Genomic DNA, 15,848 nt, shown 5'->3' on the forward strand with positions numbered 1-15,848 from the left:
GCTGGATGTATTTTATTTATTTATTTTTCTTTATAGTTCTGCAGCAGACTGGGTACAGCACAGAGCTACCTTTGTCTTGTACATATGAAAAAGAAGACTCACATACATTGTATAACTGTATATACTGTATCCTTGTATCCTTCCCTCCTCTGTCAAAAGTTATTTCTGTTGTGTGTTCAATTCTGCTCCACAAACGTTTAGGCAGCTTCAGCTGCATACAAAGTACAGTGTTAACAATAGACTGTGGTTTTAGCAGAAATAGTGTTTTAAATATAGCAATGCTTAGTATATCCTTGTCCTGGTAATTACAATGGCTACATTTATTAAGCAGGTCGAAGGAGCCTGGTACTCTACTAAATACTATACATACATCATTTTACTTTATTCCCATAAGGCCTTATGATATAGAAACTATTATTTTCTCTTTTTGGCAGTCCTTGCCTTTGGGTGGCTTATACATATATAACACAGGAACAAATGCATACTAAAATACAATTTTAAAAACACTCACTGTGTTGTTAATTCTAATTTCTGAAGCAAATAAGGTTGTTAGGACAGAGGGAAATTTACTCCTTTACAAAAGAAAAAAAAATCACATGAGTAGGTGCTTTCCTATTCTACAGGTTTATAGACTCAAGGTGCTTAGAGAAATGGAGAAATTATTCTAAAGAGCTGGAATTTGTAGCTAAGGTAAACTAAGGGCTTGCCCGAGGTCACAGGGAAAGTTAGAGGCAGAGCTGATACCAGGATTCATGTTTAACACAGGACAAGATGCTGTGTCCTGCCCCATCTCACTGTGCTTCAGAGCCAGGCAAAGGTTCATGCTTTGATCATACCTGTCTTATGCACATCCACTACTTCTCTTTCATTAAACATAAGTTTCTCTTATCTGCCAAACCAGTGCATACTGGAATTTTACAGAACATACACAGTAAATATGTAATAAAAAGATACAAACAAATCAACAAAGGACTTAGCACAGAGAACTATATTCAATATCTTGTAGTAACCTGTAATGGAAAAGAATATCTAAAAAAAATCTATATATACATATATATAGGTATATAAATCTATATATCTGAATCACTTTGCTATATACACCTGAAACACAACACTGTAAATTAACTGTATGTTAATAAAAAAATTTTAAAAACAAAAACAAATGAAGAGTAGTAAGCTGGCAATATTCACAGTTTGTTAAAATGCAAGATGCAAATGCTTCTAGAAGGGGCCTGCTACTCTCCCCACTACAGTATCACACTTGCTGCTTCACTCAGTCAAGCTACCTGCCTAGCCTCGATTGTCGATTGTCACGAGTCAGTTTGAAAATTTCAAGGCACCGGACACATCAGAACCTCGGCCAACTTACACAACCCCCTTAAGACCAATCAATACTGACCACTGCCCCCAAAGCCCTTCTTGTGGATGACAAGTTTGTAGACCTTTGTTGTTCTCATCTTGTACTGTTGTTTCCTTCAGCTGTTCCAAGCTTGGGGGAGAGAAATCATCTTGCCTCCCTGCCAGTGAAACACAAACAAAAAGGCTGGAATGTCAGACTTTTCTTTGCAACTGCTCTTTGATTTCAGGGCAGTGAAAATACTGCCCTTGCTCAGCTGAGAGGTGGCACCAACCCTCGGATGAAATCACTCCTCCAATTACCAGGAGGGACGTTGAACAAACAGAACCAATGAATCTGGGAACGAAAGGGAATTCGGGCCAGGGTCTAGTCCAACCTCCAAGAAGATATTTTATCACACCCTAAAGGGAAAACTTGGAGTGAATGAGGCATTCATTACCTTGCCTCTATATAAACCAATAACACCCAAATATTAAAGAGATCTTAAAAGAGGTTAGGCACACAATCTGTAGATGAGGAAAGTGAGAGCCAGCGCAAGGGACTTGCCCAAGGTCTCTGAGACAGAGAGGCATTCCCACTGCTCACGTTTCGCCATCGATGTCCTGGGCAAGGAGAGTGTAAATAGAGGAAGGCTCATTCCCCAAACCTCCATCTGCACAAACTCTCAGTGGTTCCTCCCCGCAGCCCCCACCCTCATTTCATAGCTGATGCCACGGAGGCTCAGAGACGGAGAGAGACTTGCCTAAGGTCACACAGGGGGTTGCGGGTGGGGCCAGGTTTCCAACCTGGGCCCCGGCCCCCTCCCTCCTGATCTCCAAACCCGGGCCCCGGGCAGGCAGTTCCACTCACCCGCAGCTCCGGAGCCCCTTCCCTCTTGAGGCCGAGGTTCCGAGGGCCGGACCCTGGCCAGGGCCCCCGCGCCTCCTCGGGACGCCCCGCCTACGCCCGCAGAGCCTGTGCAGATCCCGAGCCCGAGCTCCAGGCGCCAGCCAGCCCGCCCCGGCCACCAAGCGCTCACCTGAGAAGCCGCGCTGCTCCGGTGGCTCCGCCCCGGGGCACCGCCCCGGGGCACCGCCCCCTCCCCGCCCACCCGCCCTGGGCCGCTCTGGCCGGGCCTCCGCCTCGTCTCGGTGTCCGCGCCACTTCCCCATCCGGGGCTCGTGCCGGGGGCGGGGCCTCTCGTGCGGCCTGTAGGACGGGCTACCCACCTGCGTTTCCCCGTCCCGAGCCTGAGGGCCGTCGTCCCGGGACAGGAAATCCTTTTCCTCCCAGACGTTCCGAAATGGATCCTAGCACAAGCGGTTCGCTTCCGACCTAGTGATTTCCTCAACAGGGCAAACTCGGGCGAATGTCCCCGGATCTGTAAACGATGTTATGGACCCTCGCCAGGCCTGCCAGGGCTACTGAGAGGCACAAAATAGAGTTTCTGGGAGAACTTTTGTAAAATGCAAAGGGCTAAGCACGTGCAATGGCCCCTGCTGGGAAGTATCCACTTGGGGGCCTTTTCAAATCCTTCCAAACCCCATGTGGTGTTCCGTGCTTCTCTGGTTGTTAATAATAGCTACCATAGCTTTCACATTCTTATGTAATCGTCACATCCCTTTTAGGTGGCAGATACTATTTCATTTCACAGACAGGGGAACAGGCTGAGGACACCAAACTCCTCCAAGGACAGCTCTTGACCCAGTGGAGTCCAACTTGGCTCCGAAGGCTGAGCGTTTAACCAGCATCCTCGTGTCTCACCCAAGGGTGCAGCCTAAGCCCTTATCTGTTGGGACATCTTTCTCTTCTCAAGTTAAAAATCAGAGCTGTGTGGGCAGTGCCTGAAGCTGGCCAAGGGCTCCTGGCAAGTTGCCAGCTCCATCTAATTGACCTACGGTTTTCAGAAATTTTCTGAATGTTGAAATAAAAAAAGCATCACATACCACAGAGGGACTGGGGAGTGAGTGAAGGATTCGATTCGGAAGTTAAATAACTCTTAAATAATTGTAATTTTTTAATAGTAAAGAAAAACATGTAATCAAGCAGACTGCAACAGTTGCAAAACCTGTCAAGGATAAATTGTTAAATATAAAATACATGTTTATGTTGACAATTCAGGGGGCACACCCAGATCCCCCAGGCTGTTTTTCAGTAGCTGAAGTCCTTCCATCCCAGAGTTTAGGGGACTCTCTGTCCCTGGCCCTCAGGGGAATTTGATTCCTTCTCCTGAGAGATGTCCATAATTGGTGTCGTATCTTAGAAATACAAATATTTCACTTTTTAATTTGGCAAAAATTTGTAAAAAACCTTGACGAGTTTTGAGATTTTAAAAAAATTGCCTAGAGGGGCTTCCCTGGTGGCGCAGTGGTTGAGAGTCTGCCTGCCGATGCAGGGGACGCGGGTTTGTGCCCCGGTCCGGGAAGATCCCACATGCCGCGGAGCGGCTGGGCCCGTGAGCCATGGCCGCTGAGTCTGCACGTCCGGAGCCTGTGCTCCGCAACGGGAGAGGACGCAGCGGTGAGAGGCCCGCGTACCGAAAAAAAAAAAAAAAAAAAACTAAGACCCCCCCACCCAGGTGGAGGATGGTGACTACATACCGACCATAAGCACGTAGACCCCAGGCTGGTGGGAACCAGAAGGTTGATGATTGGGATTTCTGAAACATCACCCTGTTACCTCACCACCAAGAAGTCAGAAGAAGGTCCACGAGCTGGTCAGGCATCCTAGGACATCCTATCCCCTAACACTGTCTTTAAAACCTTGCCTGGAAGCCATCAGGAAGTTGGGGTCTTTTGAGCACAAGTTGCCTGTTCTCCTTGTTTGGTGCCCTGCAAATAAACCCTTGCTTTGCTGCAAACACCCGCTGGCAGAGTTTGGCTCTTGGTGCCTTTGCACACGAGCCCTTGCTCGGTAACAAGAGCATTGTGCTCTCAGTGTCATTCAGAGGTCACAGATTCTCCTATGGGAGGATTGCTCCCAGCTCGACCGGTGCCCCTGGACTCAGTTCGCCCCTGCCCTGAGCTGCTTGGGGCAGGAATTCCCACTTGGCCTGGCTTCTTGGAGCTCATCTCTGCTCAGCAGCCCCAGCACGGTGGGGAGGGAGTGGGGGGTAGCCTGCCGGGGGCTGGCCTCCTGTCCTGCACCCTGCCTGTGCTGCTGAGTCTCTGGCTCAAGGGGCCGGTGGGCTCACCGGGGGTGTCCTGAAGTCCGGCTAGTCTCAGGGTGCGGTAAGGACGCAGCGGTGAGAGGCCCGCGTACCGAAAAAAAAAAAAAAAAAAAAAAAAAAATTGCCTAGGGAATTCCCTGGTGGTCCAGTGGTTAGGACTCCATGATCTCACTGCCGAGGGCACGGGTTCAGTCCCTGGTGGGGGAAATAAGATCCCACAAGCCATGTGGCCAAAAAAAAAAAAAAAAAAAAAAAAAAGTCTAAAGCTGGTCAAAGTTAGGGGTTAGGGAAGGCTGGAGCGGGTAGCTCCCAGACTGGAGAGCCAATGGCCTTGGTTCTACAATGTACAATCACTGTGCTACAACCACATGGAGGATTGCCTGTTTTTAGCTGTGTGGCTTTGCACAGGATACTTCTCTTTCCTCAAATTTCTCCCCTGACAGATGGGAATAAAAAGTACGTGTTCTTCCTCCTTCACAAGGTGTTTGAGGGCCAAGCGAGGTGAGGGACATGCTAAGTCTTTGAAATTAGAAGAACTTAAACTGCCAAGTAAATGTCACCAAAAGCATGGAATTTGTCAGGAAATTGGCTCTTCTCGACTTTTAGGGGATTGAATTATATATATGATGCTTCTTTGGGGTCGCTCTGTGCTTAACACAGAGCTAGGAGCAAGACTGGGACTAGGGTGAGGTGGGTGGGGCTAATGAGACACTTGCCTTATTTAGAGCACAAAATGCTAAGGGGGTGCCAAAAAACTCAGCAATGTAAATAATGCGATTTTTTTTAAAAGAATACAAAAAATCCATGTTGAACAAAATATCACATTTTTAAAGACGAGATCAATAATGGTGCTGTGCAGTAATATTAGATCCTGAAGGAAAAGACAAACCAGTAATACTGAGTTTCTCAGATCCTCTTCTATAGGCACATAGTTGCCTGAGAAAGAACTTGAGGACTTGGCTACTATACGTGTAGAAATGTTCTAAAGTGAATATCTAGTTAATTCATCCCAATAGCATCTGTGGTATCCTATATGTGAACTGTGTATGTATATAGGCGATGGATGAACTTACAGGCTGTAAACAATAGGGTTGGCATTTAGGTGTGTATATCTCCAGCCCTAACTAAAGCTGGGAAAACCACTGTCTTAGATAAAATGGTCCACATGTTGACTCGTTCAAGGATACGCTGATTAGAGAGGAGAAAATTAAAATGTCCCACAAACCTCCAAACCTCTAGCTCTCTACTCAGCCAAGTTGATAAGCTCCAAGAGACAACAGATTTCTGTTTAACACAGGGCTGTGTGATTTGGGGATTGATTGCATTCTCTGGACCATCTCAATTCCCTCTTGAATAAACGTTCTTTTCCTTCCTTCAAATATCTGTTGAGTGCCTGTTTGTGCAAGACACTGCTCTAGGTGCTGAGCAAAGACTGATGAACAAAACAGACGAGGGTCCGAGGGACAGATGATAAACGAGTCGATAAACATGAAACGGCAATTTCGGCTAGTGTTAAAGCTATGAAGAAATTAAAATAAGATGCCAGAAAGGAGATGGAGCAGGGGAGTGACATGATCTAAAATACTGATTCCAGGTATAAAAAGATATCTTGGGTTGCCAGGGTAGAAGCCGGGAGGCCCGGAGAGTTGCAGCCGTTCGGGCCAGAAAAGAGACTGGACCAGAGTGGTCTCAGTGGAGTCAGACTGGACCTGAAGCTCAGCAGGAGCAGAGTCAAAAGATGTGTTCCCCTTTAAGAGTCCTGGCCGCAGGGGCAGGGCAGAGGCCGCTGGAGCTAGCCGAGGGCGGGAGGCTCCACGCGGGAAGAGCCGCCCCAGGAGAGCGCGCGCGCAGTGCGGGGGCGGGACCTGGGCGAGTCCGCATGGCTAGCTCGGGCCCCGGATGAGGAAGTGCGGGGCGACCATAGAGACGAAGAGGCGGCGGCGGCCGGAGCGCCCCCGGGCTCTCTCGGCTCCGCAGGCTCAGGTAGACTTGGAGGCTACGGGGCAGCGGCTGCAGAGGCTGGGCTGGCTGGGCGAGCGCGGGCCGCGGAGCCGACCTCAGGGTAAGAGGCCGGGGGCGGGAAGGCTTCGGGCGTAGCCGCCCCGCCCCACTCCAGCCTGAGCGGACCCTTCGCCGGGCGGTGCAGGCTGAAGGGGAGCCCGGGCCCCCCGCCCTCTCGGGGCGCCGAAGGGAACGCAGGCTGCGCTGCGGGCGCGGAGCGACCCGGGGAGAGGGAGGAGACCAGGCCTCGCGTCGCGAGGGGAAAACAGCTTCTCCGAGTCATGGCTCCGGCGGGGGAGAACGACTCCTCTTCGACCTCGATACGGCGGGGGACCCCCAACTTCTCGGGGCGGGCGACGCCCCTTGTCGTGGGCGAACACGCGCTTCTCCGGCTGCGGTACGCTTGTCAGCAGAGGGAGACCCGCTCCCGGGGTGCGAGAGGGCGATTCTGAACTTATTTTCAGGAGGGGTAAGATCTCTCTCGATTTGGTCAGCGCCCCCCAGGTGGGGAGAAAGACTGAAGTTGCCTAAAAGTGACAGGGGTCTCTTCCTTCCCTGTAAAAGATAGACTTATCTTCTCTTTTTTATCTTTTATCTTTAGCTTGATACAGAGCGAGGAAGACCCTGAATTTACTTTATGGTGTTAGTCAGCCTTTCTCCCCTCCCCCAGTCGTGTCCACAGAGGGAGCCTCGCTTCTCCGCCCCCGAGCTTCTTGGTGTGCCTGGAGCTCTTTTCCCTCGCACAGTGAAGAGCGTGGCGTTTGGAGTGTGATGGATGCAAAGCCCGCGTGTGTCCCACTTCCCACCTTTGTGACCTTGACTCATTTCTTAACCTTTTGTCAGTCCTCCCATCTCTAATTTGGGTACTCTCTTCAAAGAATTGTCCTAAGTGCTAAATTTTGTGTAAGTGCTTAGTACGTAGTAACCTTTTGGAAAACTGTTGCTATTACTGTTACTTAATTTTTTTTTTTTTTTTAAGAAACTAGTATCTTCCATAGAGAAACACAGATTTTTCCATGCATGTCTCCTCCTTCCATCCCTCCCCACCCCCCATCACTTTCTGAGGAGGCTTTTCCCCGGGGCAGAGAAAGAGACACTTGTACTGTCTTAGATCCGACCACACTTCCCAAATTAACAAAGAGGGCCTCAGTTAGAATAATCTGCAAAAAAGACTGCTTTTGGAAGCAGGTCTGTACTCCAAGAGGGAGACCTGATAGGAGAAGCCAACCTTTCCTTTGTCCACAGAAGCTATCACTCCTTCCCGACTGGTTAGAGATGCCCTATCCCACTCCCCCTACTTGCTCTAGTGACGAAAAAGCTTCCTTCTATCTGATGTGCACACCCTCTTACACCCAAGATGGAGATTCCAACTTCTTTCTCTTGCTCTCCCAAGAAAAATAAGACTCTAGACCTATGAGAGGAGGACGCTTTCCTGCTGTATATTTGGAGTGGCACAGATGGTTTCTTTTCTCCCCTTCCTTTGAAAAAGGAATGAAAATCTTTTATGCAGAGTCTTTGTCAGTAGAAATCAGGAGCATTTTCACTGTTTCACTCCCCATGTGGAGACAGAGGGATCCTTTTTCTACATGCTGATAAAGGGAGGAACGAGGGAAGCCGTGCTTGATGCTGTTGAGATTTCTTGTGCACTCTGTGGGGAAGAGCCAGGCCCAGTTCAGTATATGGACTTCCCTGCCCCACTTTCAGTTTGTCTAGAGATCTTGTTCAAAGATTCTTCTTTCTCTGTTACTCAAGAAGAGGCCCCCTTCTCCGAATTCCTCAGGGAGGGATTGGCTACAGTGTCCGAATCTTTGGAAAAGAAAGCCCCTTTCTCAAGGTGAAAGGAGTGTGGTGAACTTCTGAGGGCCTGATCATTATTGTGAGTATTGTCCCTTGTCACAAGTGTGGTAGTGCCTAGTGTTATTAACTGCTTCGTTTGGTTAAGAGCAGCCCCTTTGCTTTTGGAATTAAAGGGAAGGGAGACCATCAGATGGGATTATTGGGGCACATGGCTTTCTGTTCTGTTGTTTTCTTTGTTTGTTTTTTTTATTCTTTTGCTTACTGCTGTAAACTTTGTACCCCCAGAACTTTTGTTTTGGGGCATGTTTGAATGACTAAAGTTGCCACTTTGTCAGGTTTTTAGTATTAAAAAACGTATTCTAATGAGGCTGAGAGCAGCAATGTTAATCTTTCATTCGTACTTTCCCCATCCTCCCCTTGGCTTTTGTTATTTGGTGGGATGGGAATTAACACTTCCAAATTGCCTGAAGACGCACTGAAGAACAGCTTTCTATCTTTTTCGTATGTAAAGTGTTCTTAAATTACCTCGTTTGCCCTTGAGTACTTGCAGTGGGCATTAGTCTGAGCTCTGTACCACTTTTCTTGGTGTCTGTAGGTCTGCTGTGCTGAAACAAACTGAAATAGAAAAGTTATTTAGAGTCTTGGGATTTTTACGGGTAACACAATGCTTTGCGATTATTTTGTTTAATTTGTCCATTTTACATGTAAATAACAAGCCCAGGAAAGTTCAGTGACACACTAAAGGCCGTGAAGCTAGTAAGCAAGAGGCAGGATAGGGACCCTGATCTCCCAGCTCGGAGACCAACAACTAGACTGCTTCCCAGCACTGATTCTGCATTTGAAGCAGAAAGACTGGGAGATGATAATTCTCAATTCAAAGGGCTTTCTTCTTTTATTGGAATAATTGTACTGCATACTCCTTATAAACATTAGTGTTCCCCCCCATCCCCATCCCTGGGATAAATCCATCCCCTAAACAATGTAATTTTTACTTGTGGTAATGGTAAAGATGACAAGCCAATAGCAGCAGGAGAGAGTTGTTTGTGAATCTATGGGTTATTTTCTGCTTATACCTCAAACTAGGTAATTATCTGGTGTCTTCACCCAGTAGGTTGGTTATAAATCATTAGTAAGGATTAAGCCATAAATCCCTGTCTACATTTTATAAGCATGTGTTACTCTTTTCGCTTACTTCAAGTTTATTTAACACTTCAGTGTAAAAACTTTTATGATTAAGGGAGAGAGCTGACATTTGGAAAGATACTGATAAAGGGATAATACACTTACTGGTTATTCTTTATTGCTTCATATTTGGATCTTGAGATATAACGTTTTAAAAAAATTTTAACACGTGTGATAGACTCTCATTGTTAAAAAAAAAAAGTACAACATGCAGATAAGTCATTCATGATGCTATCACCCAGGGTAACACTGTTAATATTTGGGTTATAGTATTTAAAACAATTTTCCTATATGGATATATATTTTTCCAAAATAAAAGAATCCTAATATTTATCTAGCTTGTTAAGACATCTCAGGCAGCTTTCTATGGAGAGGTATATTTCTGTACCATCATTTTTAATTGCTCCATTGCATTCAGAAATTTAAAGAACTTGAATGGTAAAATTCTGTTGTTTCTGCAGTCTTGTGGCATTACCAATAGCTTGATAGAGGGAGAAAGTTGAGAGGAGAGTTTAGTGATGCGAGCTAGTGAGCTGAGAAAATTGTAAACTGCTGCTCTAGGCTTGCATCTAAATATGACTTCACCTCTGTGGGTTCCAGCTGAGGCACTTAGCTGTTCTTGGTGACTCCACTTCACATACTGCTGAGAAACTTGAGGACCAGAATCAGGCTGCAAAAAGGAGGGAGAGTCTGTTCTGCTTCGACAGCCGATGTCCCTAGTTGTTTTACAGGTTGAAAAGTCTTATAATTATGTCTCTACCAAACACACGTATCAAGAGATGGTAGTTTTGTGGCATTTGGCTTTTGTATATCGGAAGTTATCTTTTGGTGACCAAGCTTTACAATTCTGTTTTGGTCCACACCAGTTTACAACATAGATGGAGGTGTAGGAAAGGTAATGGCACTGTTTTCCCTGAGGAATATTTTGAGCCATTTTATGTGATTATCAGTATTGCCTCTTTATGATAAGCATCTGTTTAGGAAGCATGTATTTGTGCGTGATTTTGTGTTCAGAACAAAATCTTGAGTTAGGACCGTGGGGTTGGAAAGGAGTCAGATTTGTTAGAGACACAGCTGGAGTTGGGGCCGTTGGTACAAGTGTTAATTGGTACAAGTGCTAATTGAACGGCATGTGGATGGTCAGATAAGGTTACGTCTGGGGATTCAAGTCTGAGCTCTGGGGTAGCGGGTGCCATTACTAAGAGAGGCAGTGGGTTCAAAAATAAACATGTAAGGCTACTGAGAGCCTCTCACTCATCCTGTACCTCATAGCTGCTGGCGTGTAGCAAAACTCGATTATTCACTGGCTTGAATGTGTTCTATTTTAGGCATGTTACGTTTGGGGGGGGGTGCCATCCTTGTGAGTGAAACGTAGGTCACAGCTTGAGAAAAAGTTGGGGCTAGGGACAGATTTCTTTCTTTTAAAAAAAATCAGCTTCATTAAGATATAATTCACATAACTTGTAATTCATCAACTTAATTTGTACAATTCAGTGGTGTTTGGCATAGTCTGAGTTGTGCAACCATCACCACAATCAATTTTAGAACACTTATTGCCCCAAAAGAAAAACTGTCCATCAGCCACTCCCTATTTCTCTAACTCTTCCAGCAGTAAGTGGTCACTAATCCACTTTCTGACTCCAGATGTGCCTGCTCTGGACATTTCGTGTAAGTGAGATCTTATAATATGTGGTCCTTTGTGCCTGGCTTCTTTTACTTACATAAGGTTTTCAAGGTTCATCCATGTTGTGTCATGAATCAGCACGTCATTTCTTTTCCTAGTTAAGTAATACTCCATTGTGTGGATAGACCACATTTTGTTGATCTGTTCATCAGTTGATGGACATTTTGATTTGTTTCCGCTTTTTGGCTCTTGTGGACAGTTCTGTGGTGAACATCCGTGTACAAGTTTTTGTACAGGCATGTGGTTTTTGCACATGTTCCTCAGAGTGGAGTTGCTGGATCATGGGGTTACTCTGTGCTTGAAGGGACAGTTTTGAGTCATCCTCTTAGCAGAGAAGCTGCACGAAAAGGTGAGGTCATCAAAAAAGTGAAGCCTGGGAAGGGAGGTGTATCAAGGGTTGAACTTGAGAACACCCGCACCCTGGCAGGCGGGGAGACCCACAGAGCCCATCTCCACCTTCTCTTCTACAGTAGTCTTTCCTGCACTTACTCTTTCGGTGCATATGTGGTGTGACAACCAAAAGCTGGATTGTTATCTGTCGATGGGAAAGGGAAACTGAACCAAATTAAAATGGAACACTTCCAACCTTTTGGGAGCGGGGGCATCAAATAGCAATTTCACTTTATCCCTTAACCCCCGCGTACACACACACACACACACACACACACACACACACACACACACACAAAATGGCTTAAAATCCAGGAGCTAGAGGAGAAAGGGGAAGACTAGCTCCAGAAAGGATGCCTTTGTCAGCACGGTTTATGAAAGTCCCCTGTGAGTCTCACCTCACTCCTTTGCACGCCAGTGCATCTCTCCTTGCTTCTCTTTTGGATTCAAGTTTCTTCACCAGCCCTCCTGTGTTACCTCAACCTTATGGACCAGCAGTCTGCTTTCCTGTAATTTCTAGTATTCGTATTTAAGTTAATGGTATCGCGTTATGTCCTTTCACCTTTGAGTAGGGTTCCTTGAAAACACTAAGGCGCTCGCCCAGCAGATGAGAGCATAGGGACGTGAGTAAACCGCCACCACAGGTTGGAAAACCAGGAGAAGGGCAGAATGGTCTGGAATGAGAGGACCTGTCCTCTGCCCTTCCTCATCCCCAGCTCCAGTCCAGACAGCACAAGCCAGTGTAGGGGACCTTCTGTCAAGGAGGAACAGTCGTCAACCCAGGAGTGCTCAAGGAGCGGGCTGCTCATTGACGGGGAGGCAGAGCGTGTGCCTTTGTGTAACTGGCATCGGTGGGCTTCCCCCCATAATCAGCGTACGAACAGAGACAGGTCCCAGGGCTGTTGGGTCGTAAGGAGGGAGTTACATGGTGTCTTGGAGAGTCCTTCACTCTCAGAAATCTGATGTGGTCGTTGGAGAGATGGTGAGACAGCCTAACAGTCAAAACAGTTCCGTAGCGAGCTCTGGGTATTACTTGTGTGTAACGTGTTTATTTTGGAGAAAGATGGACATTAGGAAGTGGTGAGAGTACATCTGAAACATCCTTTCCTATGTGCATTTCGGCCAAAGGGATCTGCTGTTGGTACTTCCGATAAATTCTTTTTTTTTTTTTTTTTTTTAAAGAAGATGTTGGGTGTAGGAGTTTATTAATTAATTTATTTATTTTTGCTGTGTTGGGTCTTCGCTTCTGTGCGAGGCCTTTCTCTAGTTGTGGCAAGTGGGCGCCACTCTTGATCGCGGTGCGCGGGCCTCTCACTATCGCGGCCTCTCGTTGCGGAGCACAGGCTCCAGACGCGCAGGCTCAGTAGTTGTGGCTCACAGGCCTAGTTGCTCCGCGGCACGTGGGATCTTCCCAGACCAGGGCTCGAACCCGTGTCCCCTGCCTTGGCAGGCAGATTCTCAAACACTGCGCCACCAGGGAAGCCCCCGATAAATTCTTGTTATGAACTCGGAGATTCCAAATATTTCTCACCTTCTCTCTCCTCCTGTTTAGGGTTAAGGAAAACATCAAGAACGAAAGCGTGCAGTATCTCATTTGGTTATCATTTCCGCCTTGGTCAGGTCAAGTGGATTTTGTGGTGGAAACCACACGCGTTTGGTAGACTAAAATGGAAAAGTCACCGGTCAGGAGACCCTGGTTCTGGGTGTAGCATTCCCTATCTGTGTGCCTTTGTTTTGATTACTTTAATAATACAATATCATGAACTACTTAAATATGTACATTTTAGCAAATAACCCATGTTCCCATTACCCAATGTGAGAAGTGAAACATGACCAACATAGTGGAAGCCCTGGATGTCCCCCCTCCTTCCCTCAGTTAACCATGTAATATTTTAGGCAGGTCACCTTTACCCTCTTCAGGTGTGGTGTTAGAACCTGTAACAGGAAGACAACAGCTGCCCTGCTTAGCTCACTGGGTTGTTATGAGAATCAAATGAGTGGTGTCTTTGAAGGCACTTGGAAAATCTCGAGGTGCTGAGTTGAAGTCAGGAAGGATTTGCCCAAGAGCTGATTTAGTCGTGTCGGGTGCCAGCCTGCGTAGACACAGCTCAGGTGTTTGGTGAGCACTTTTCTCTATCTTCTTCCAAAGAGAATTCTTAATGAAGAAAAGTCAGTGAATCGAATTCTTCAGAGTCCCTCAGTATATGTTAATTGGGGAAATATTTTTTGAGTACCTGCTATGTGTGAAACAACTATTCCAGGCAGCAGGGATATAGCAGCGAACAAAACGCGCAAGGTTCACGAACTGAAAACAATTCAAAAACCATCTTTATCTTCTTGTTTACATTGGGTCTATCTTCGGATGCTTAGACATGTCTTATTCTCATCTACATTTGATGAGATCTCACTTAAATCCAGATTTATACTAAGAATTGTTCACAAGGCAGTATTTGCATTGAAATTAGATGTCTATTAAAGGCTTAAGGTATTTATTTTCCTCAAACTCAGTCTCTTACAGAGAATTTTTTGGTGCCAGATAATGCTGGCATTTGAGGTAGAATTTTTTGCCTTTGTTTTAGCCAGTTTAAGCTGAGACAGCTTTCTACTTCCCTGCAAGGTTTTAAACTTTTATCCCTTCCTTTGATTTGTGTCAGGGTGAGCCGTTTGGTGTAAAAGACTTGACTCCATATCTGCATCTGCCCCCATGCTGTCATCCGGCGTAGAGACCCAGCCCGTTCCACTCGATTCCTCCATGTCTGCCGAGGTGCAGGAATTATACTCTGAACTCCCAGTGAGTGTCTCCAAAGAGCTTCATGCTGACCCTGAGCCAAGTGCGATTCCAGATGTAAAACCTGGAGCCTCAAGCTCTCGTATAAGTCAGAGTAGGGCAGTGCCCTTGGAGCTGCAGACGACTCCTGTGGAAAGTTGTCGCGAAGAAACCCCTGAGACCTTGGACCATGGGGGTGAGCCTGGGCGGTGTGGGCTGGTGGACCCCACAGCAGAAGGTTCTGTGGCTTCTGGGATCTTGGATAGGGAAGTGAAAGCCAAGAGCATGGAGCAAAAGGTCTTCAGAGATGGAGGGGACCAGGCGGAGATTGTAAGAGACCCCTGTGAGGGAGCAAAGGAAGACACACGTCAATATTCCACAGCTGCTGAAGAGAAGCTCTGCCCCAGCCAGGTAAGAAATGAGATCTTGATGCAGATCAGTTGACTGGGGATGTCATCTTTCCAGCTGGACTAACACTTCTCAGGATAAAGTACAGAGTCTGACAGGTAGCTTATGATTTATTCTTGAAACATTTCCAAAATGTTCATTTTGATGTTAACTTTCTTTTGATGATTTTTAAAAACATTCGTGTTGCATCAGACACTTGAGGAGAGAAAGTGCTTATCTCATGAAAATGTGTCAGTCCTCTGACACAGCTACTGTATATGGAATGTTGAGTCTCTTTGTGATGGTCGTGTGGGATTTCTGTGTCTGATGTTAAGGAACAATGTGTACTTGTTCCTTGAGTTTTGGTAACGTCATGGTTAGGATAGAGTGAGGTGTCACAGAGGTATCTTTGAGGGAGACTGTTGACCCAGTTAGGGCTTCATAGGATGGATACCCTCGCAGGGTCTCCATATTTCAGAAGTAAGTCCTAAGCTTTGCAGGTCTAGAAACTTATATCTTTTGTACATCAGAGGTGATGATCTCCAAAGGACTGATCCAAGCTACCCCCCTTCATGAGAGGCTGAAGCTTAAATCAGAAAGCCAGTTCTTTAACTAATATACAGTGAAAAGTGGAATCACTGCTTGGTGTGGCATGGAAAATCCCATCTCTGTGAATTTGATATTGGAATAAGAGGGATTAGTTAGGTGAGACTAATGGTTAGTGAGCTAAGGTAGCCTGATGGACCCCAATTCCTAAAGGAAGTTGTACCTGCCAAGTGGACTAGAAAGCTTACTCTGCCCTGGATGGTGCCTTAGATCAAGAGTTAGTAAACTTTCTGTGTAAAGGGTCGTACAGTAAATATTTTAGGCTTTGCAGGCCATATGGCCTCTGTTGAAACTACTCAACTCTGCCATTGTTGCTTGAAAGTAGGCATAGATGATTCTTACAAAAATTAGTGTGGCTGTATTCCAGTAAAGTGTTATCTATAAGCACAGGCTGTAGTTTGTCAAACCCTGCTCTATGTACTAATAAATTCGTATTCTCTGGGCTTCCTGGGCTAGGCTCCATTCCCCACCTGATAAAAATACATCATTTCTTTACACAGGTTGCAGGGCAATTGACTGTCATTAGTAG

At 46.3% G+C, this 15,848-nt stretch overlaps 2 protein-coding genes across 19 annotated transcripts in view; one reads left to right on the plus strand and one right to left on the minus strand.

Annotated features, from left to right (window-relative positions):
* Nucleotides 1-2,355, minus strand: part of DEPDC5 (DEP domain containing 5, GATOR1 subcomplex subunit) — a 75,110-nt gene extending 72,755 nt beyond the window's left edge. For both annotated transcript variants that reach the window (XM_028480312.2, XM_028480313.2), the window contains exons 1-2: nt 2,207-2,355; nt 1,400-1,517 (exon numbers count right to left, since the gene is read on the minus strand). In XM_028480312.2, the coding sequence (XP_028336113.1) occupies nt 1,400-1,457 (58 nt within the window). In that variant the 5' untranslated portion in view covers nt 1,458-1,517; nt 2,207-2,355. The remainder of the gene's footprint in view (nt 1-1,399; nt 1,518-2,206) is intronic.
* A 4,071-nt stretch (nt 2,356-6,426) lies between these two features.
* The window catches only part of PRR14L (proline rich 14 like), a 56,237-nt gene continuing 46,815 nt past the window's right edge, over nt 6,427-15,848 (plus strand). For 11 of the 17 annotated variants that reach the window (XR_003677366.2, XR_003677364.2, XR_003677360.2 and 8 more), the window contains exons 1-2: nt 6,430-6,567; nt 14,214-14,737. Coding sequence is in view for 6 of the 17 variants with exons in the window: in XM_028480773.2 (XP_028336574.1) it covers nt 14,264-14,737 (474 nt within the window). In the remaining 11 variants the exon portion in view is untranslated. Of the gene's footprint in view, nt 6,568-7,394; nt 7,410-13,247; nt 13,679-14,213; nt 14,738-15,848 lie in introns of those variants that run through there. The other 6 variants (XM_007128720.4, XR_003677369.2, XM_028480775.2 and 3 more) reach the window with 6 other exon arrangements.

This window comes from Physeter macrocephalus, chromosome 19 (assembly GCF_002837175.3).
Source record: "Physeter macrocephalus isolate SW-GA chromosome 19, ASM283717v5, whole genome shotgun sequence".
Lineage (NCBI taxonomy): Eukaryota > Metazoa > Chordata > Mammalia > Artiodactyla > Physeteridae > Physeter > Physeter macrocephalus.